Below are 22,405 nucleotides of genomic sequence, written 5' to 3'. Positions count from 1 at the left end.
TCAGTCGTTGTGGCGTCCTCGCATTTTTACCCTTTAGTTTATTCATTTCAACAGGTAAAAAATAAATATTCAAATAGGCTATAACCAAGAAGACTATTACATCTGATCATTTGAAATTATTACTATGTCAGGAGCCACATCTATGTGTGCAATTAGGAATCTCCCATTCATACGTCACAATAGGAAAAACTGCAGAAAATAAGTAAGTAATAGCAAAAGAACTGCAGCTCCAGTTCTCCGGGCTGAATGTGGGACCCTAAATGCAGCAGCAGGTTCTCATATAAGCCCAGGAACACACCCAGCTTCTACACGCCCATCGCTGGCCAGACGGCCACGACTCACCGTCACTGTACGTGTCGACTCAGGTGTTAGCAGAAAATCATCGGGGTTTTCTTTCGTTCTTCATACATCCTGTTGCATATTTAGTGCGCAAACTTGGATAACTCTGGCTGCTTGGCGCAATGGGAGGAAGACGGAGAGGCGCGCCTGGATCTGGCGAGGACTACTCTTTTGTCAGTCCAGTTGTCAAGTACCTGCTCTTCTTGTTTAATTTTATTTTTTGGGTGAGTGTTTCTTATCTTAAACACATACAGATCTCGCAAACCTTTTATGCGCAGGTTTATTATAATGAGTGTAATCAGATTTGATTTCTGGCTCTACTTTTGTTTCAGCTGTGAGGTTATTTGTCTGGCAGCTGGAGCATCTACTTCTGCTTTATTTGAGTTAGTTGTTCATTAACTTGTGAAAGTGAACCAGGTTCCATGAAAGAGGAGTTAAACCGACACATCAAGTTGGATTCTTCCTGTTAGATTCTGGGGGGATTTTTGAGCTCAGAACCTGTTTGACAGTCAACAAACCTGCAGTGGTTTCATTTCAGGTCAGCTCCATTCATGATAGGACATACAAAACAAGCTTGCATTGATTCACATGCTGATGGGGCCACAAGTGGGTCCCCACTTCTGTTTGACAGGGGGGACTTTATTTAGAGTTAGAAGATGTTAATAATTATATGAGTGAATCCTGTAAAAGTCAATAATTCAGTGGAAAGTAACAGAAAAGCTCCCAGTGGGTTGTAAACAAAACAGAGTCCAGGTCTGTGGTTTCTAGGGTCAGGTGCAACATAAGGAGATTTCTGACTTACAGCATTTTTTAAAGCAGATTTGTTGCTGCAGACTAACCTTGTCGTGGGTTTAGTGGAGACTTTTTTTGTTGGCTGGTCGAGCAGAAAACTGCTGCAGCAAATGTCAAAATAAAAGGGTTCAAATGAACCGACATGAAGTCTTTTTTTTCTTCTTTATCTTCATTTCCAGCAGTGTGTTTGAAACCCGCTGTTCATGGCTTCTGGTCGTGTACAAACAGGATAAGGCTTTGTAAAAACTTGAAACTCTGCGACGTGGAATGTGTTGTTGTCATTTCTGTTGCCTCTGGCTACAATGGGCTCCGTATAGGAAGCACCAAAGATAATTGTGCGGTTCCTTTCTAGTCTAGACAACAGTTTTGAATGTCACAACCCTGGTAATTAGTCATTTGGTGAGTCGGTACAATGACAGTGAACCGTAACGTGAGGGAAAGCGGTTTTCATTTCACAAAAAACTGTTACATTTCATTGAGCTTTCTGCAACGACACACGTTAAAACCTGTTTGTTTCGGGTGTCAGGGCCAGGCAAATCTAGCGGTGCAGTGTCTGGTAACTGGATCCATTTCATTCGGGGAGGGAAGAGAGTTCCCTTTTCTTCTATTGAGCCTGAGAGTGAAAGCCTCTTTATTTTTTTTAGGGAAAGGTACAGACTGCTGCCAGGTCGATTTAATGGAACAGAAGCAGAGTGGATGGCTGCGGTCTCCTTATCTACATTTCTAATGAGAATGTTGTGGTCGTGCCTTTTTCATCTAGCAGTGCAGCTTTGTCCATGACTCATATATTTATATATATATACACCTGGTGAGTGATGCCACTCCCTGGACAAGTATGAACACAAATGATTCTTCATCTCCTGCCGTGTGGCAATATTTTAAGATGCGTGAAGTACAAATAAATCTTTTTTCTCCCTCAGATAATCTCCCTGGTGATGGTAGCCATCGGTGTGTACGCCCGCATGATGAAACATGCAGGTAAGATCCTTCAGTGATCGTCTGTCCTCACGTTTAGTGCGGGACAACGGGAGGATTGAGTGTCAGGAAGGCGCCTCTGTCTTTTGGCTTTGCGCATTTTTTCACCAAACAACACTGCGGGGGGAAAAATTGCATCCAAATCTGTCTCTTTCTTCGTCTCAGAGGCAGCGCTGGCGTGTCTGTCGGTGGACCCCGCTATGATGCTGATGGTCGTGGGGTTCCTCATGTTCATCATCACCTTCTGTGGCTGCGTCGGCTCCCTGCGAGAAAACATCTGCCTTCTGCAGACAGTAAGTCAACAGCTGGATATCCTCTGAATATAATGCTTTTACGGGGTGAGAGATGCTATATGACATGTGGAGGAAGAAAAAAATGTCTCATTGCAATTTGAAACAGTGATTTTATTTTGAAATCAGTTTCAAATCAGTCTTTAGCTGACTATTCTTCATGTAGGGGAGTTTGCATAGAATCTAAAGAGTTTACCCCAAACAAATGAGTTTTAAACGCCCCTCTCTCTCTCCCCCTCGTAGTTCTGTATTTGTCTAACGGTGATCTTCCTGCTCCAGCTGGCCGCCGGCATCCTGGGCTTCATCTTCTCTGATAAGGTAAGGAAACAATACAAATAATGTACGTTTTTCACGTCCCCAACTTATTTAAAGAAAGTGAAAAGAAATGAGATACAAATGTCTCTAAATCCTGCCGTGGACACTGAATGTTCATTTCTGTTTCTTTTTGTTGTTGTTTTAACTAAATCCCACACATGATCTAGATGCATTATAGAATATATATCACCAAAATATAGAGTAGATTTAGCTTTATTTGCCCCTTTCTGAAGGTTGTCGATGTCAAAACCTTATATTTTATAATACAACATACAACTATTCTATGTATTCCTGATCGTTTACAAATGTTTCTCTGCTAAGGCCCGGGGGAGAGTGACTAAGATGATCAATAATGCCATCGTCCACTACAGAGAGGACATTGATTTGCAGAACCTCATCGACTTTGGTCAGAAGGAGGTAAGGTTTTAGTCCATCATCATCATTTAGTCATTACAAAAAAGGAGCACCCAGAAAACTAACACATCCCACATGTGTGTGTCCTCAGTTTGGCTGCTGTGGTGCTGATGCGTACACCGACTGGTCCCAGAACATGTACTTCAACTGCGAGCAGGGCAATCCCAGCAGGGAACGCTGCTCCGTCCCCTTCTCCTGCTGCATCATACCCAAAGACAAGGTCACCCTCCTCACACACGTCTGCTTTTGAGCTTGTTTTTTTTGGGGACTGTCTTTGTAACTGTGTACTTTTTGAGCAGGAGGTCATCAACACCATGTGTGGCCAAGGCACGCAGACTTTAGAGTACGTGGTAGCCGGAGACCGCATCCACACCAGCGGCTGCATAGACAAACTGGTGAACTGGATCCACAGCCGACTGTTCATGCTGGGAGGCATCGCCCTGGGACTGGCCATCCCACAGGTGCACCCTCTCGTCCAACATTTATATATATATATATCATATACCGACATCTTGTCCAACCCTGTTTTTCTCTTCCACAGCTGGTTGGCATCCTCTTGTCTCAGATTCTAATCAACCAGATCAAAGACCAGATTGAGCTCCAGAACTACAACTTCAAGCACCGCTCGGACCCGTGGAGCTGACCCGGACCGGATCGGACCGGATTCTGTTGAGGGGCGACAGGACTGCCTGAAAACCATCTGTCATCTCTGCCTGGATCGTTGCTCTTAGACCCAAAAAACACAAGACTAGTGTTCAGCCGGCATGTGGGCAAACCACTCATGTGCTTTCAAGTACTTGGCATGGAAGAGGAGGTCAGTCCACACAAAGGAAACACGTGGAGGAACGGGACTCTGTCGCCACCTGCTGGACACAGACCATGCTTACCCAACTTTATAGAGTAGCTGAGGCGGGGAGGGGTCATATTGACGAGATTATTGGCCTTTCACTTTTAATCAGTATAATCTATTAAAGTCATTTTCATGTCAAAGACGCCAAATAGGAGTTAATGCGGAGGTATTTTTTTTAGTTTCAACTGTAAACATGCTGCAAAAGTTTTACTAACTGAAAAGGGAATTGCATTTTTGAACATTTATTGATTTTTAATGTTTAAGTTTAATGCATTCTCAGTAACGCTGCTTATGGCTGCTACCATCTGTGAGATGCATCTGATGTTTGGTCAATGTGTTTTTTTATTAAAGTATTAACAATGTGTAGCCTAAAGTATGCATGTTTTCCATTTGTAGTGATTAAGGTCAACCTATTTTACGCATTCTGGAAGATTTCTACATCACTCACAAGTGATAATTGATGTTTGGTCCAATGGTCTAACTCCTGGTCCAATGGTCTTAGGCTCCTGTCGAGACCTGACGCTGCACATGATGTCATTTCCTCCTCCCATTTTAGCCACCATGGCTGCAGAGCTGCTGGCTTCTGTCTTATAAGGGTTGACGTTTGCCAAACCGCACAGGCTTTGTACAAAGTATTCCGTGCATGCGCTGTGGCCGATACCCTGTTCTCACCTTTTTCTTTCAACTCCAACACAAAAGGGGGGAATTCCCAAACTTCCCACGAAAGAAAACAGTCGTGTGATTACCCGAGGTGCCCCGGCGCTGGGCTGTTGATGTGGTCACTACGACGGGGGCCAAGTTTGTATTTTGTGACCAATCGGAGAGCAGGCAGCGGTTGAGGTTCTCTGACTGTGGAAAGAAGAGAAAAAAAAGATTTACTTGGAGCTAAAACACAAAAAAATAATCTCACCCTCTCTTGCTGCCTCCATACCGATGAAAGCTTGATTTGCTCTGACAGCGGAGGAAAGTGGAGCTGTGTTAATGTTTTTGGGTTCATGCAGCTGTACATTTGACTTTTTCAATCTCTTTTTTTATCATGTGATAATTTGGGATCTGTCATGTACATAGAGTAGCCCTTCTTCACCCAGGAAGCTAAAAAAAACAGGTTGAATGTAACTAAGAAGGACCTCTCATCTCCTCCTTGTTTCTCTGCCCCGGCAAATGAAAACCTGAGTTGAGTCTCTTCCGCAGCCTGAAACCTGATGCCTGTAATCTTCGTGAGCAGAAACAGTCCTGCGTGTTTGACGCAAGTTGTACAATCTAAACATGACATTTCTCTGTTAGTTTAAAAGCTGTGGTAACTCTTTACTGGATGATTCCCCCTTTAGCGTGCGGCAAAAAAAAAGAAGCTATGAATCACAAAGCTGATGCTGCAAAGGAGTGAAAAAAAAAACATTTGGGATAGGAGAGGTGTGTTATAATTTAGTTAAAGCAACTGTGTGTATTAAAAACCAAGTGTGTGTGTGAGGGAGAGAGTGAGAGTGTGTTGGCCTGGCCTCCGGTGCTCTGTGTGTGGTCCCTGGTTTTCTGCCTCTGACTCACTCGGGCGGCCATGTTGCTGTGGGTTTCAAGGAGGCCCAGACACACACACACACACACACACACACACACACACACACACACACACACAGAGGAGTGAGCAGAGTTAACCCAGTTTTGCTCTCAGAACACCAGGAGAGAAACAAAAGCATCTGCAGCCATGCAAATACCACAAGTGCACTGTCCAATTAATGCGATCACAACGGCACCAGATGGGGTTTTTCTGCAAATTGTTTTTAGTGGCTCCCCGACATATTCAAGGAACGTAGAAAAATCAACTTAAATGGATTAAATCAGCAGAAAACAATGCGACTGCTGTTCATATTTGTGTTTTCCGTACATAATTATATGTGTAGCCTAACGAAGACCCTCTTCACCACGAGAGGAAGCCCGGTCCATTATGAACGTCCCACAGGAAACGGACTTAATGGAGTTTTGAGTTATTAACTGTGTCCCGCCCTCCCACATAAACACTAATGTCACATACACAAGTATTCACAACTAACCTCACGCAATCAGACACGATTTAATACATCATTCATCAAGTATACTTCAAAAAAACACATACATGTAAATATGTATACAAGGAAGTTTCACTACAAAGTCTTATGTAACTTACTTTATTGTATCAGATGAGACCCCATGTACAGTATCTCTGTTGTATGACATCATGGTGTTTCATAATCTAAATACAGTATATATACTGCCTATGTATATTGGTGAATGTATATTTCTGGATTTCTTTTGCATGGATATTTGTGTAATTATAATATAATTCACTTTAATCTCCTTTCATTCTTCATTTGCATGTATTTAATTCCAACACGTGTGTCCATACGTTCATTCTAAATGTCCTGTTATGTTAGTGGCTGCTGTATATTGATGTACTACCTCTCAGAAGGTCTGAGGACCACCCGGGGGTCCGTATTCATAAAAGTGAGAAACATCTTGGCTCCTACAGGTATGATTCAGCACAAGCCGCTCAACAAAAGCCACCTCACATGAGAGTAAACCTGTCAGTTAGGGGGGTCTGTGTTGTTTTGGGGGGTCTTTGAGAGGAGAAACCTTTTTTTTTTTTTAGAAGGCCTGCCATAAGGCACATTCTTCCACTTGCAGAGGGGGGATGGGAGGGGAGGTTTTGTTGCTCGGACTCTCCCCCACCATGTGCATACCAGAGACACACACACACATCCAGACACCGAGCTGCAAACCCAGGAAGACAACAAGAGCAAAACCACTTCTCGGGACGCTCGGAGATGTAGGATCATCTATCATCCGATTCTCTCCTGCCAGCATTAAACAGAAAGGGGGGCTGCGGAGAAGGAAGGGGGTGGTGCGTCTGAGCTGGAGATCCTATTACAGACATCCAGACTTTTTTTTCATGGCATAGTTTTTTTTGGAAGTGGGGGGAGGGCGAAATCTGCAACTTTCTCGGCGTTTTTTTTTTACGCACAAACGCTCCTAACGAGTACTACTTTCTACGGTTTGGGGTGTTTTTCTACACTTTCGGGGAGTTGTTTGGATTTTTTTTTTAGATGATGAAGGAATCCGGGAGGATCCAGCGAGGATCGGACGAGAAGTGCAGGATCCAGAAAGTTTGGGAAGACTGCGAGGGAAGTTGGAAGCGGCCCGCAGGATCCCCTCACGCCGCGTTCGGAGACTTCTCGGAGATCCAATGAAGAAAACGTCGCGTTTGGGTTTCTCGGGAAACTGCAGCACTAAGAATTTGAAGTGACCCCCCACTTTTTTTTTGGTTCTTTTTTTGTTGTTGTTGTTGTTGTTTTGCCGAGTTGAAGCTCTCCACTCCCCCCCAAGATGTCCTCCCAGGCTCGGAGCCCCATTGTTGGATTCTACGGGATGCTTTGCGTCTGGGCTGCCGGGCTCTCGGGCTCCGGGGCCGCGTTGTCCCCCAACGGGACCATCTTCGAGGACAACTGCAAGAAAACCTCGACCTGCGAGGCGCTGAAATACAACACATGCCTGGGGTCGCCGTTGCCGTACACACACACCTCCCTGGTCCTGGCGGAGGACTCCAGCACCCAGGAGGAGGCTTTCGAGAAGCTGACCATGTGGTCCGGTGAGTTTGAACGCGTCCCATCCATCTCACTTTTTACATTTAAAGTCGTAGAAGAAGAGTGGGAATCATCCAACCAGAAAACTCTAACAGTAGAGGTTGGATGAACTGCACCATGGGAGATTAAATGTGTAAACACCCACCAATGGGTTATTCTGAATATTATTTTGAAACTAATTTAATCTAAATCCATTAATAACTACCTCAAAAAGCCTGTATCACATAGTAAGGAGAGCTTGGTTTGCATTGTTTTAATATCTATCAATTAAATAATAAATGAGTATATAATAATATAATCAATAGGGTCAGGTTGTTGTTTATATGTGATAATAATGTTAATTGGGGTGACTTCGACAGGAAACGAAGGGTTAAAAGCCATTAAAGGCAACAAAAGGAATCACTCTTAGGTGTGAGACAGCCAACAACAGAAGAATGTCACCAATAAAAGGCTTTTAGATATTCAGCTTCACAATTCATAAGCACTCTCTAATGACCTGCCAGGCCCAGGTCACGACCTCTACAGGCGTCAAGAGCCCCAGAAGAACCCGCGTTTGATGAGGAGCCTCATTTGTCTCATTGGTTGTGGTTCATTCTGACTCGCCAGTAGACGAAAGTTTGTCATGAGCACTCTCCCTTATTATTATGATGATGATGATGATGGATTAACTAAGCTTTTGGCTGTTTCCATCAAATTTGCAGCCAGTTGGAAACATTTACTTACGCAACTTAGTTGTTTATATTTAAACATTCTAGGGTTTCACAAGATCAAACATCATCAGGAAAATTCTCAAAAGAATCACAGAAAAATTCACAGAGAGTCTTCAAATTGATGGTTTTGTCTCACAACAATATTAAGTTAACTACCATGTGTGACAAAGAACAGTAGCGTTTTCTCTTCCCTGTCGTCATCGCATCAACCAGCAGTCTGATCAGCGTAGCCTGCCTTCTTGTCCTACATCTCCCATGTTTACCCTGAAACCGTTCTCCGTTCCAGGTCTGCGTAACGCTCCTCGCTGTTGGTCCGTCATCCAGCCCCTGCTCTGTGCCGTCTACATGCCCAAGTGTGAGAACGGCCGAGTGGAGCTGCCCAGCCAGAGCCTGTGTTTGGCTACGCGGCGTCCGTGCAGCATCGTGGACCAGGAGCGAGGCTGGCCCAGCTTCCTCAAATGTGACCAATTCCCCATGGGCTGTTCGGTACGCCTCGCTCTTATCAGATGCTTTATTGATCTCCCAGAGGGAGGTCGGGGCCCAGAGGTGTTACCGGATGTTATCCACCGTAGCTAAAGTTGAAATTTGTGTCCAGAATGAGGTGCAGAAGCTGAAGTTCAACATGTCGGGCCAGTGTGAGGCTCCCCTGGTGAAGACGGACATCCAGTCCAGCTGGTACAAGGATGTGGAGGGCTGTGGCATCCAGTGTGACAACCCTCTGTTCACGGAGGAGGAGCACAATGACATGCACGCCTACATCGCTTACTTCGGCACCATCACCCTCCTCTGCACCTTCTTCACCCTGGTGAGATAAATAGATTTAACTTTTTATGCAAGAAAAGAAACATTCAAAATTCATCCATATGTCCTCTACTGATTTTCCAAATCTCCTACATTTCAGGCCACGTTTCTCGCCGACTGGAAGAACTCCAACCGCTACCCGGCGGTCATCCTCTTCTACATCAACGCCTGCTTCTTTGTGGGCAGCATCGGCTGGCTGGCCCAGTTCCTGGACGGCGCCCGCGACGAGATCGTGTGCAAGAGCGACAACACCATGCGACTCGGCGAGCCCTCGTACGTGAGCGTCTTCACCCTCGATCGGGAGAACGTTAACCCCGGAGAATGTCCCCCGTTCACGTTTGGCTGTTCCTCCCGCAGGTCCTCGGAGACGCTGTCGTGCGTCACCATCTTCATCATCGTCTACTACTCCCTGATGTCGGGCGTGATCTGGTTCGTCATGCTCACCTACGCCTGGCACACGTCTTTCAAAGCCCTCGGCACCACCCACCAGCCGCTGTCGGGCAGGACCTCCTACTTCCACATGGTCACCTGGTCCGTCCCCTTCGTCCTCACCGTGGCCATCCTCGCCATCGCTGAGGTGCGTAGGGGGAGGCGGCCACCTCGTTTTTGAGGAAACACCAATGAGAAGGTTTGTTCTTATTTGCTCTGTTGTGGTTCCCCCCTGCAGGTGGACGGCGACTCGGTGAGTGGGATCTGTTTTGTCGGCTACAAAAACTACAAATACCGTGCCGGGTTCGTGCTGGCCCCCATCGGAGTGGTGCTGGTTGTCGGCGGCTACTTCCTCATTCGCGGTGAGTCAGCAACCATCCTCGGAAAAGCAGTTTTAGCGTATACCCTTGAATTCATCCGCACAGCCGCCAACACAGACTCATTCAGTGTATTTCTCTTCCTTTAGGTGTCATGACGTTGTTTTCCATTAAGAGCAACCACCCGGGTCTGCTGAGTGAGAAAGCTGCCAGCAAAATCAACGAGACGATGCTGAGACTTGGTATGTTCCCTCGTAGTATGAGGGTAAAACCCTAAACACACATTTGTTCATCATTATGCACCACCAGGGCTTTTCAAATGAGAAAAATTAGCAAACGGCGTAAGAATGTCTGTGCTGTCGTCTCACATCTGATTCTTCTTCTCAGGTATATTCGGATTCCTTGCATTCGGCTTCGTTTTAATCACGTTCGGCTGCCACTTCTACGACTTCTTCAACCAGGCGGAATGGGAGAGGAGCTTCAGAGAATATGTCCTGTAAGTTGTTTCTCCTTTTTGGTGGCAGAAATCCTGTGATTTTGCAAAACCATCACACAGAAATCCACTGATGCTGTTTGAGGCCTCAGACCGCTGCGTAACCGCTCGGCTTACAGCGGTGAATGCAGCCCTATTTCCACACAGTGTTGACTCTGGCTGGGTTGGAATAATTTTTCGCCCTCAAAAATGTAAGCCGCTCTCTCCGGCGCTGACACTTGAATGCACCCCAGTCATGTGCCTGAAAGGAGGCGCGGGAGGCGCTGACTTATCTTCTCTGCTTTCCACAGGTGTGAAGCCAACGTGACGATCGCCTCTCAGACCAACAAGCCGATCCCAGAATGCACCATAAAGAACCGGCCCAGCCTGATGGTGGAGAAAATCAACCTGTTCTCCATGTTTGGGACGGGAATCGCTATGAGTACCTGGGTCTGGACCAAGGCCACCATCCTCATCTGGAAGCGGACCTGGTGCAAGTAAGCGGAAATTAAAAATGTTTGTGTTTTCGGTCGTCATGTTTCTGCATTTAAAATACGCTTATCGGTCTCTTCTCATTACTGGAGTTCACGTCAGGGTTACATGCCTTCCCATGTCCATATATGGTGTTATAGATATGATAACAGCGTGGGAAAATTCGACTCTCCTCTCATCCAAACATGTTCTAACCAAGCAGACTTCCCCTGACAAACACCTTTAAAAACAGGGGATATTCAGCTTGATTATCTGTATATTAAATATGGAGGCATAAATGTAGTCAGAATCTTACAGTGTGTCCCCAGAGTGAGCTTTAAGGTTTGCGGTCTTAATCCTCGGTTTTGTTAAGGGCTTCACTGTGACTCAGATTTTACTCGCAGGAATTAGTTTCCTTCCAGCTTTGAACGAAAAAAGAAAATAGTAATTCATCTTCTTGGAATGATTGTTTTCAGTTTGAGGTTTAAGATCCTCTCATCCATCCAGAGTGATGCAAAAGAACATTAAGGACATCGGCATCTTGCCCAGAGTCACACGGTTGCTGGCGGCCCTTAAATCGCGTGTTCCTCTGCCGGCTCTCTTTCTAACCGCGCGTCGCTTTGTGAACCCCTCCCTGTGCTCCCGTGTTAGGATCATCGGCCGTAGTGACAACGAGCCCAAGAGGATCAAGAAGAGCAAGATGATCGCCAAGGCGTTTGCACTGAGGAAGGAGCTTCACAAGGACCCGGAGAAGGAGCTGTCCTTCAGCATGCACACCGTGTCCCACGATGGACCCGTGGGTGAGTACGGGCCTCAAAGACATAACCAATCGGAGTGAAGCGTGCATGAAGCTTTTGCACACTTCCACCTTGTGGTAAATAACCGAAACTGCAAGGTGTCAAATTCATCATATTTCATAGAGCTCATAACATTGTCTGGTTCCTGTATGCACATTATTTATATGCTTTCACCCCCATAGTGAAGGGTTGCTTCACCCAAAATCCCTATATTTGAGTTTGGCACCATGTGTGCGGATGTAAAGAAACCACTATGTGTCATTTGTCTATAAAAAAAAAAGGATTTTCCATTAGCTTGTTTCCCCGGCACAGAGGCTACACAGCTGTTATGTCTGTAGCTAAGCAGCAGATGACACATCCCTGCTCGTGTAAGCTGTGAGGCTGCTGTGCCTGCCATGCTTGTTTAGCTTGGAGCCGTTCACAGCTTCGGAGGCACGGCGGGGGGAGCCATTACGTTTATGTTGGGTCTGTCCTCTGTTGTCGCTGTTTTTAAATGGAAGAGTTTGTGTTTTGTTTTTTTTTCCTCCCCATTCAAAGCCGGAATCAATTTTGAACTCAACGAGCCATCGAATGACATGTCATCGGCTTGGGCGCAGCATGTGACCAAGATGGTGGCCCGGCGAGGTGCCATCCTGCCTCAGGACATCTCCGTCACTCCTACTGGTACACCAGGTGAGAGTCTGGCATCCTTATTTGTTTTTTCCAACCCTTTTCTTCATCACAAGACCAACAGAGATACTCTCTGTTATTTCTCCCCAGTGCCTCCGCCGGAGGAGAGGAACAGGCTGTGGATGGTGGAGGCTGAGATTTCTCCAGAGATGATAAAGAGGAAAAAGAAGAAGAAGAAGCGGAGGAAGGAGGTGCGTCCAGCGGAGGAGGCGGCGGACCACCAGGCGTATCGCCAGCGTGAGTTTGGCCGCAGCTCGGTGCCTCGCCTGCCCAAACTGCCGTGCCACCCCAGCCTGGTCGCGAACCTGCGGGAGCACCAGAGGCAACAGCAGCTGGAGGAGGAGGTCCTGCCAGGGTCCTACCCAGATTACCAACCCTCCGAGCCCTGTGAGGAGAGGTGTCCCTACCCACCTTACCGGAGCACTCGCAACAGCTACGGCCGCGGCCAGCTCTCCAACGCTCCGGCCTTCAGCGACCGCCCCGAGGATCTGGGTCTCGGCCCACGCTGCCCCCCCTCAGCCTCCACCTGGCAGCCCAGCGGACCGTCCCGCTACCCCGGGGAGATGGATCTCACCGACGGGCTTTCGGAGAGGTTGGCCCACGTGGCTCGGGTCCCTGCAGGCCGAAGGGCCGGCTATGGACCCATTCACTCCCGGACCAATTTAATGGAGGCGGAGCTTATGGATGCTGACTCTGACTTCTGAGAGCGGAGCTCTGATGTATTGCTTTGTGGTACACAGACAGTAAGCGACAAAAAGTGCTGGATGCTTAAAATTCTTACTTAAGTGCACCTATAACGGCCAGAGGTCAAGATGGAACCACGCTCTTTTTTTTTTTTTAAACAAAGGGATAAAATATGTTGTGAATAAGTTAATGAAAAAATATTTTTTTATACTCTTATTTGTGTCCAATCAAATATCAACTCCATGATGACGAGACAAATGAGGCAGCTAATCTTGATGTGGCTTGAAACCATCCCAGCTGGTGTCAGACCAGCATTCAACTCTGAGGGTCGAGTCAAGGGGTCACGGATCAGTCGCTCATTGACACGGTCGACTTGTTTTTGGAATCACCAGCAAGGATGTTTGAGGATGAAGGTAGAAGATATAACATTTGAAAGTCAGTCATACTCTTGATCTTTGATTGACTGCTACAATTATTTGTGTAAAACGAGACTCGTACTGAAGACCATACAGGTTGGAAAAAAAATGCTACGGGATACTTGCAAATACTGTTGAACCCAGGTCTCCTTTTGTGTTTATATTTTAAAGTATTTAAGACTAAATTTCTGTCTTGCCACCACTATTTAGCCATTAATTACGATGTTTATGTACAGTTAACTTCTCTCCCATACCGTATTAATACCAATATCACAGACATTATTGCTTCCAGAGTTTCTTGAAGAATTTGTGACACACACTGGGACTTGCACAGAAGCCAGGAATTTATAAAGATAATGGTCGACTGTGTATCGTCATACACAATCATTTCAGACTCAAACAAAATCCCAAAATGATAATACCGTCCCTCCTCTCTGTTTTATTGAAGTCACGTAACTTCTCTCCTTCTCAAGTGTTATTGTTTTTTCACGGCAGTATTTCTATTTTTTGTTAATCTGTTGTACATATTCAGTCTAAATTGGGCTTCATATGTGTTTCTTCAGTTCTTCAGTCCAGTTTAAAATCTTTTGTTGGATCTATTTTAGTTGCTGGCTTAGAAGTCACTCTTCCTTTAAATGCTTCTGTTCTTCAGTCACTCTTTCTACATGCGCGTGTTCTGTATATAGGTTGTTCATAGATTCCTCAATAAGGGTTATTATTTGTACAGATTTATATATCAAATCACTTGATTACTCTGCTGATATGATAATTAAAAAGGGAAGAGTCAATAATGCTATTAAAAAAAAGTTGTCATATTTGTGCTGTAACCAAAATGCCACCGAGTACTGTCATTTTACACTCAGTATGGAGAAATGATGCTGAATAGACTGATAGGTTTGTCTCATGTAAGTGTCCAGTTATTCATGTGAGATGTGTATAATGAGTTATTTATGTTATTAGTACTTATCACGATGAGTTCAACAACATAGTTTGGCAACAGAAATAAAACATAGCTGATATCCACCCAAATGTTTATGTTCAAAGATTATTAAGACACTAAATGGAAAATAATTTCAGTTTTTTAAGCTGACAAAAGTGTTACTTTCTGTGTTTAGTCTCCTACTGTGTTCAAAAAAAAAGTTTAAAAAAAAAAAAAAGTCACTTTGTGCAGCTGTACTTTGTCTTTATATGTAAATAAAAGCAACCCTACATTGTTTTGTGTGGTTTTGATTGTATGAAAAATAACATGCTGTTTTTATATTTTTATTAGAAGCTCATATGACATAGATTACCACCATTCTAAAGGCATCATCAGAAACTTATAAAATATAAATAATAAAACTCCTGTTTTCCAAGTTTTGCCTCTTTTTACCATGACATGTCTGATGTATTTGCCGATGCGACCACTAGGGGCGCTAAAGTAGCTAATTTTCCAGACTGTAGCTTTAAATGTGAAAACGTCTGCATGGTGGAACAGAGGGGGTGATTGTGTCAACACACATGCGTGAAGATCAGAAGACTTTATGAATGGATTAAAGGGTTAAATGAGTAAAGTAAGCTTTAAATGTCGCGGTGCTCCCTGCTGCTCCCGTCCCCTCACCCCGCCCCCCTCCGTCTCCGTCCTCCGCCGCCGCGCTGCACAAAACCAGCGACTTCATAAAGAGGACGGAACTCTCCACCGGAGCGACTCTCGGGGATACGGGGTCAAAACATGTCCCAGAGGAAGTCCACGTTGATGCCACCCGATGTGGAAAACCTGCGGAGAAGATCCGCGGCGGACTCCACAGGTGAGACCCGGACCCGGACTTTTCGTTTATCTTACAAACACGAATCGTAGAAACCCAGGACTGTCATAATCTGTGATTGCGTTGTTGTTTTTGCGTTTCTTTGCTCCCTTTCTCTTTTACATTTGACTTTGACGTTAATTAAAACCACCTGCGCGCTTATTCTGATGACTTCCTGTAGGAGCTTCTTATTTGTCCTGCTTCCTTCACCCCTAGAATAAAGTCATTCTAAAGCTTTCTGCCCGGACAGGTAAGGGGGAGCTGTGTGTGTGAAATCAGGAATATTGGGCATGGCTTATTGTTAATGGTGATTGCACTGTGATGATCACGCCTGTTGAATGATAATGTAGTTTATTCATAGCCTTTACATGCCTGTTTGGTGGATTGATTGTTCCTCACTTTCAGCCAAAATGTCTTTTTAAAAATCTGTTTCCCATGAAGTTAGTGGTTTGTTTTTTTAAAGTGGATGTCAGTTGTTCTGTGGTGTTGATCATTCCAGTTGCTTGTATCCATTGTATTAATAAATCACAAACTTTTAATGTCAAACAGACACGGGAGAGTAGAACAGGCAGATGGATTATGTTCAGTACAATCAGCATGCTTCTATTTCTAATTACAAAGCATAGCACAGTCAACTGGGGTTTTTTTTTTAATGTGTTGCAATGCATTTATAATGTGATCAGTCTTGGCAGACAGCAAATGGCAGCAGTGGGGGGACGCTCTGCATGACTCTCAGGAGGTTTTTGTTAGTCACACGCATTTCCACAGCTGGGCGCTGTCGGTGCTGGATGTAAATAAAGCTTTGCACCTTTTAATGCCATCATCAGTGAGGTGACTTTGTACATTATCTTAATGCATTGTCTCCTATCTTAATTCTGCATTTCTTTTGTTGCTGAACTGGCAACAAAAACAATCTGGTAATGTCAAAGTATTGCTTGATGCACTGAATCCATAATAATGTCTGTTCTTCATCAGAGAACTCTGTGGACCCCGATCATCATCAACATCATCGGTTTCCACAGCGACATCCCCAAACGGATTCGCTCTGCGTGGGCTCCCAGCATCCCGAGCTGGGCACGGCGGCGACACCCTCCCCAAACACCTCTGCCCATAACTTCTGCCACTACACGCCCAAATGTTTCCTCGCCGTCCACAGAGGTGAACCAGTTGAAACCACGACGACAAGTCCTTGTTGTGAATGAGTTAACGTCGCATTTAACACTTTTTTTTTTCTCTCTCCTCTGCTCAGGAGCACACTGCACCTCCCGATCCACGCCGTCCCGGTATGGAGAGGAGGGCTGGCACGAAGGCACCTCGAGGACCACGATCAGGGCGGAGAATGAGGTGGAGGCACACCGGGAGGCCAACAACTACAAGGTGGGCCACGACCCGGTTAAGGCCACACTTTTCACTCACCTGCACCTGATCTCTGTATCAGTTTCAGTTCTATTCAATAAGGAATTGATTAAGGTCTTGCCACGTTAACACAAAATGTAGATGTTAAAAGGATGCATTTACTGTTTTCCTAGCGTAGTAAAATGTTATGTTTCTTAAACTGTGGGTCAATCGAGGGGCAAGATATGGAATAAAACACTCATAATAATTTGATTGTGGGGAATTTCTATTATTGGGATAATCTTAAATATCATCACGAGTGACTTGAATTAGCCGTCTACCTTCCTATCATGGTAGACAAGTGAAAAATAGTCTAGTTTTAACCATATTTTGATGATTATCAGCCTAATATCGTGAATCGCAATTATTTTGACTGTGGCATTTTCACATCGTCCGGTATTTCAATAGACAGTTTTTTAATCCAAAATCACCCTTTTGTTTCTCCCCAGTTTGGCTTCAGGAAGTGGAAGGGCAATGTAACGGAGAAGCCCATTGAAGACCGATCAGACATCATCAGAGAGCTCCACTCTGATCTTAGCATTGTTAAGTCTCATGAAGGTATTTCTTCCCCTTTTCTCTCTTTGCACTTTACGTCTGTTTAACATCCTCATACAGACGGATGTGTGTTTGTGACGTCTCCTCTCTTGCAGGCTCAGTCGTCACCTTTGGGAACATCATTTACGTCGTTTTATTTGGATGGTGGATATCTTTATTCTACTTCCTCATCTGCCCTGTAATGTTTCTAACAATCTTCGGTGCCCCTTATGGTACGTCACCTATAATCCAGCTGCTTCACTCAGCATTGTAGCATGCCTTCAAATATGGAACATCATGCCACTTTGTGTTTTTGCTTCTTTTCTTTTAGGCAAACTTTGCTTTAGGATGGCGTGCTACTTTATTTGGCCATTCGAGAAGTTGATAGAAAAGGTATTTTCATATATAGTATAATAACATTCCAATATTTAAGTATCGAGTCTTGTTAATTTAGATGCTTAACAAGTAATTATTCCTGTTGCCGTCTCTGCTCTATTCAGGCCGGTGATGTAGTCAAGCGAACCATTGTGAAGCCTCCGAAGTTTGAGGTCATCCCTGAAGAGAGGGACAATGAAGACAGTAGGGACAAGGATGCGGCGCCTCTTCTGATATCCTCCCCCATCCCCGTGGAGATCCCCGTCCCAGAAGCACCCACAGGAAAAAGGTCAATCCGCTGGGTAAGAAAGGCACAATGTCTTTTAATCACTGGATGTGATGAAAGTCTATTATATTTCTTTACTTCTGAGTTATTCTTTGTCTCTCCTCAGTGTCGCGTCAGCACATATGTGTGGTTGTTGCTGGGTTACCCCGTCCTGGCTGTGGTCCACTCCCTGGCCTGTGTGCTCTCTTGGCTGCTGGTCTTCTCCATACCCGTCTCCAAGATGAACGCTCGCACGATGACCACTGTCCTCCTCATGGCCCCCGAGGACATTCAGGTCCACAGACTGGAAAAGGTCCGTGTGCTCATTTTATTCTCGACACGTCTGCGGTCGGTCGGGAGAAAGATGTCAAGGCAGGAATGTGTGCAGTATTTTCCTTTTTGCAGCTCTCGTCACGCTTTTAAAAACACCAACTGCAAGGTTTTTTTATAGCCGCCCAGTTAGCTATGGTAACGTTTACTGTAACTGAAATAGCTCCACATGTTGTGTGATGACAGCACTAGCTGTTGCAGTGTGTGTATAGCAATCTTATTAGTGTGTCTATGACTCTTTTTTTTTTAAAGGGTCAGTTCACCCAAATCACAAATAGTTCACACCCCCTCAAGTGGAATTTAAAATGTTCTGTACATAGTTTATAATCTGATTTATTTAGTTTTTATTAGGAATTGACTCCATGTGAACATTGACACAGACATGGAGGAGTAACCAGGATGTGTTGCTTGTTTTTTATTATATCGAGATCTCACTAGAGGCTCGGAGGTAGAGCGAGTCGTCCTCCAATCAGAAGGCGGTTCGACTCCCGGCTCCTCCGGTCTACATGCCAAAGTGTCCTTGAACAAGATACTGAACCCCCTATTGCCCCCGATGCTGCGTCCTCGGTGTGTGAATGTGTGTGAATGAGTTAGATCCTGATGTGCAGACGGTGTGTGAACGGGTAAAAGAGACTGAATGTAGTGTAAAGTGCCTTGAGTAGCCAATTAGCTAGAAAGGCGCTAATGCAGGTCCATTTACCCTTACTATAGGGAAGTAGATTTGTGTTTTTAAACCTCATCTGTTAATTGTCTGTTGACATCTTATACATTAATTTTTCAGGAGAGTTGTCTTCTGTTCTCCTCTGCAGGCGTTTGCCAGTGACTCCAAAGTCATCTTATGCTGTTATCAAGCGTTCAATGTGTATTACTACAAATACACTATCCAAGGAATCAACATTTTTGCTCTCAGTATCCTTTTTGGCTGGTTGGCTGTGCTGGCTGTGCACTATCTTCATTCCTGGTCTATCTGCTGCCCATGAACTTGTTCTCCTTAAGTCCATGTCCCCTGCAGACCTGCTCCCCCTGGTGTTTATCACTCTCATTATTGGCTACGTTGACCACGAGCACAATTTCTGCAGCGCGGAGACCAAGTTTGCCACAGCCATCACTTCCATCATTCCTCTATCCTACTATATCGGCATGGGCATAGCCAGGTAAGGGTTAGCTGATCACTACGCATTCATTCTCACACTATGTATATATTTTAGCTGAGTGTGTGTTCCCTGCAGTATTTCTGCGCAGAGCAACTTTGCGGTGGGAGCTGTGGTGAACGCCACGTTCGGCTCCATAACAGAGATGACGTTCTACATCACGGCGCTGCTGCGGGGATACAACGCCGGCACCAAGTGTTACGAAGAGATCGTGAAGGCGGCGCTCACCGGGACCTTACTCGGATGTATTCTGTTCGTACCTGTGAGTGTGCAGACCAGTTGGCACGATCCTATTTTGATGTGATTTTATAAACCTCTGGCTGACTGTGTTTGTCGCCTGCACAGGGCATCTGTATGATCATCGGGGGAATCAAACACCGGGAGCAACGATTTAACAGTCGGTCAGCTGGCGTGAGCTCAGCTTTGCTCTTCATATCCGTAGGAGGCATGTATGGCAGCTGCACTTATAACTCGTTCATGCACCGTGTCCTCCACTCGCAGATTCTTAAGACCTCCTGTTTTAATATTGTCCCCAGGTGTGTTTGCTCCCACCCTCTTCTCCAAGGCCTTCGGCAATCTGGTGTGTGAAGGCTGCACCCATTCTCCAGGCAATGGCAGCGAACCCTTCAGCTGCAAGGACTGTCACTATGACATGGTGGGCTGCTTCACTTAACCTTCTTGTAAAATGTATAAAAATGTTTCATTGAATGATTTCATTGTTAATTTTCACCTTTTTGTTTTTGTTTTTAACAGAGTGAAGCAGACCCACAGATGCTGTCCCATATTGAGTAAGTCCAGGTGCTTCATGCAGACAATTAAAAAGGAATTTTCTTTATATTTGGCACAAATGTCCACCTGGACTCGAGGATGGATTGATTTATGATCTTGGTGGTCAAAGGTCACCGTGACCTCACGTCCCTCCCACTCTCTGGAATGTGATATCTCAGAAACGCCTCAGGCAAATTTCTTAAAATCTGGCACGTTCGTCCACTTAGTAGAACTGATTATAATTAGGTGGTGACCGCAAAAAAAATCTATTTTTGGGCTTTAGTCAAGAATGAATATGCTTATTATGCTAATTTCACACAAAGAGAAGAAAAAGTGATCACATTTGTGAAGGACATGGATGGAAATAAAGGAATACAGTGGCAAGACAGGAGGTCTAGTTTTAAATGTATCAACACAATAGTGATCTAAACCCCCAAAATGTGTTCCAGGCCCCTGGTGTACACCATTTCTGTGCTGCTGCCTGCTGCGTACCTGATCGGCCTCATCTTCACACTGAAAACCCACTCCCACATCTACGACATCCACATCAGCGACGGTCATGGGGGCCAGGCGCACGGTGGTCAGTACACACAAGAGGGCGCCACAAACTACCATCCCACCGGTGAGGTCACCGGTGGCCAGCACCTTGTAGCCAACACGTGTATTAATACCAGCCTTGTTTCCAGCGGCCACTTCCAGACAGGTGTGTGTGTGTGTATATGTGTGATGTGCATGTAGTCTTCTATTGGGCGAAGGAGCACAAAATGGCAAAGCTGCCTGCTATATTTGTGCATGTAACCCTGAAGCATGCGAGGGTGAAGGACTTAAACGCGGAAAGTTCATACTTCTGCCTTGATTGGATGGAAAAAAAGGGGCTAAAATGCTCCCTGCAGCAGTGAGGTAAGTCATAAATGTTCAACTCTATAGACTTATTATGTGTGTGTGTGTCACCGGCAGGTCATCATGTAGTCCACTGGTCCCGGATAAAGTCTCTTGGGATGCTGATTGCTGCCACAATATTGATGGCTTGCTGTGCCGACCTCAGCACAGAGAACATTGAGCCCATGCTGACCAATTCCACCATCTCCCAGGTATTCAAAACGGAAAAAGAGGAAGATAAACGTTACTAAGATTACAAGTTTCATTGGTCCAAGAGTTAAGAATAAATGTTGTCTCGGTGTTCCCTAATGTGTTGAGGTATAATGACCTAAGTTTGTCTCTGCTGTGTCACCTTTGGCAGTACTTCATCGGTGTTACGTTGTTGGCCATGGTGCCGGAGCTTCCTGAGATTGTTAACGGGATCCAGTTTGCACTGCAGAACAACATCAGCCTGAGGTACGAGTCGATGTGCTGCTGTAGGATAATTTTTCATTTTGAGCCATGGTAGATCTGGCAATCAAGCAGAAATATTGAATGCATAAAAAAGCTAATTTGTCTAAATGTCTAATTTGTACTTTTACTCATTTATAAATATGGATTTGTTTTACTTTTTATGAAAATGTTTACCAAGATTAATTAAGCCATTGTAAAAAGAATATTTTAACTTGTGTATATGTTTGTCTCCAGCCTTGAAGTGGGCAGTTGCATCGCCGTACAGGTCTGCATGATTCAGATTCCACTGCTCATACTCTTCAACGCCTTTTATGTAAGTATCCCATTTTGTGATTAACGGCTTCCTTTACATTCTGCAATTATTTAAATCCTGACTTGGCTAACCTTTTTATTTTTTTTCTCCCCAGGATGTTGGATTCGTGCTTGTGTTCAGTGACATTCATCTATGGTCCAGCATCTTCAGCGTCATTCTGGTCAATTACATCTTCATGGATGGGAAGTGTGACTACTTTCAAGGTAAGTGAAGAGAAAAACGCACATCGATTCACACAGAGAGAGAGAGAACATTAGGTTTGTTAGCATTTAGTCTTATCTAACATCTAAACCATCCGAGAGGATGCTTGCCTGTGGGTTAGCTTGAATGTTGGTGATTTGAATCAACTCTGTTTTGTTTGCAGGCACTGCTCTTGTGGTGGTCTATCTCATCCTATTGGCCCTTTACTACTTTGCTCCTTCTCCGCGCTCTTGTTGATCTCCTAAGGCTCCCAACATTTATGCCACAAAAATACACAAATCCCTCATCTTGGTGGTATGGGTTCAGTGGCACAAAGTGAAGGTCAAAGTTGAGTTCTGAAATTTGACAGCGCAGTTGGAAGTAAATTTTTTTTTGTAAATATGATGCTGAATGGTTTGCGCACCTGAACATATTCCCAGTTCTGTCATAAAAAAAATGTGAGTTTGATGGTATTCATTTTTTGGTTTTGATGTATTGTAATATGTGGTTTATAAAGGACATAATAAATAAGCAAATTTTGAAAAAAACAGTCTTATTTCACAGTTTTATAAAAGTGCTTCGCTACCTTTTAGTCGCTCAGGATAGATCCTGCAATTTGGCTTTAT

The 22,405-nt window shown here is 44.8% G+C and overlaps 3 protein-coding genes across 4 annotated transcripts; all 3 read left to right on the top strand.

The window, feature by feature from the left end:
• Positions 1 to 321: 321 nt before the first annotated feature.
• tspan33a (tetraspanin 33a) lies at positions 322 to 4,339 on the top strand. Of its 2 annotated transcripts, none has more exons than XM_084038618.1 (8): positions 322 to 563; positions 2,052 to 2,109; positions 2,272 to 2,399; positions 2,640 to 2,714; positions 3,033 to 3,128; positions 3,217 to 3,345; positions 3,425 to 3,586; positions 3,667 to 4,339. In XM_084038618.1, exons 1-8 carry the CDS (start codon positions 462 to 464, stop codon positions 3,766 to 3,768), a joined length of 852 nt encoding a protein of 283 aa, XP_083894744.1. In that variant the 5' UTR covers positions 322 to 461; the 3' UTR covers positions 3,769 to 4,339. The 2 variants fall into 2 exon arrangements, with proteins under 2 accessions (XP_083894744.1, XP_083894745.1); XM_084038619.1 differs by lacking the exon at positions 322 to 563 and adding an exon at positions 1,921 to 1,939.
• A 2,214-nt stretch (positions 4,340 to 6,553) lies between these two features.
• Positions 6,554 to 13,812, top strand: smo (smoothened, frizzled class receptor). Its single transcript, XM_084038364.1, has 12 exons — positions 6,554 to 7,591; positions 8,583 to 8,782; positions 8,892 to 9,101; positions 9,198 to 9,370; positions 9,455 to 9,674; positions 9,765 to 9,888; positions 9,993 to 10,085; positions 10,231 to 10,339; positions 10,627 to 10,812; positions 11,438 to 11,586; positions 12,121 to 12,255; positions 12,343 to 13,812. Exons 1-12 carry the CDS (start codon positions 7,330 to 7,332, stop codon positions 12,954 to 12,956), a joined length of 2,475 nt encoding a protein of 824 aa, XP_083894490.1. The 5' UTR covers positions 6,554 to 7,329; the 3' UTR covers positions 12,957 to 13,812.
• A 1,251-nt stretch (positions 13,813 to 15,063) lies between these two features.
• cax1 (cation/H+ exchanger protein 1) lies at positions 15,064 to 22,293 on the top strand (the record flags this gene model as incomplete). The annotated part of the gene is made up of 20 exons (XM_084038841.1): positions 15,064 to 15,139; positions 16,112 to 16,294; positions 16,386 to 16,513; positions 16,981 to 17,089; positions 17,182 to 17,298; positions 17,397 to 17,458; positions 17,566 to 17,742; positions 17,833 to 18,018; positions 18,845 to 18,944; positions 19,048 to 19,189; positions 19,265 to 19,448; positions 19,532 to 19,631; positions 19,723 to 19,841; positions 19,940 to 19,974; positions 20,404 to 20,657; positions 20,912 to 21,045; positions 21,195 to 21,289; positions 21,521 to 21,599; positions 21,694 to 21,802; positions 21,964 to 22,293. The coding sequence occupies 20 exons, from the start codon at positions 15,064 to 15,066 to the stop codon at positions 22,035 to 22,037; spliced, it is 2,463 nt and encodes an 820-aa protein (XP_083894967.1). The 3' UTR covers positions 22,038 to 22,293.
• Between the last annotated feature and the right edge of the window lie 112 nt (positions 22,294 to 22,405).

The sequence above is a fragment of the Eutrigla gurnardus genome, assembly GCF_963514095.1.
Source record: "Eutrigla gurnardus genome assembly, chromosome: 21".
Lineage (NCBI taxonomy): Eukaryota > Metazoa > Chordata > Actinopteri > Perciformes > Triglidae > Eutrigla > Eutrigla gurnardus.
Note: the sequence above shows the minus strand (reverse complement) of the source record. Positions and strands in the feature narration are given on the sequence as shown.

Excerpts from the sequence above, each read along its gene's own strand:
- tspan33a (XM_084038618.1), top strand. The coding sequence starts at position 462 with ATGGGAGGAAGACGGAGAGGCGCGCCTGGATCTGGCGAGGACTACTCT. Across the intron at positions 564-2,051 it reads TGTTTAATTTTATTTTTTGG|ATAATCTCCCTGGTGATGGT; the intron begins GTGAGTGTTTCT and ends TTTCTCCCTCAG. Across the intron at positions 2,715-3,032 it reads GCTTCATCTTCTCTGATAAG|GCCCGGGGGAGAGTGACTAA; the intron begins GTAAGGAAACAA and ends TTCTCTGCTAAG.
- smo (XM_084038364.1), top strand. The coding sequence starts at position 7,330 with ATGTCCTCCCAGGCTCGGAGCCCCATTGTTGGATTCTACGGGATGCTT. Across the intron at positions 11,587-12,120 it reads GTCCCACGATGGACCCGTGG|CCGGAATCAATTTTGAACTC; the intron begins GTGAGTACGGGC and ends CCCCATTCAAAG. Across the intron at positions 12,256-12,342 it reads CACTCCTACTGGTACACCAG|TGCCTCCGCCGGAGGAGAGG; the intron begins GTGAGAGTCTGG and ends ATTTCTCCCCAG.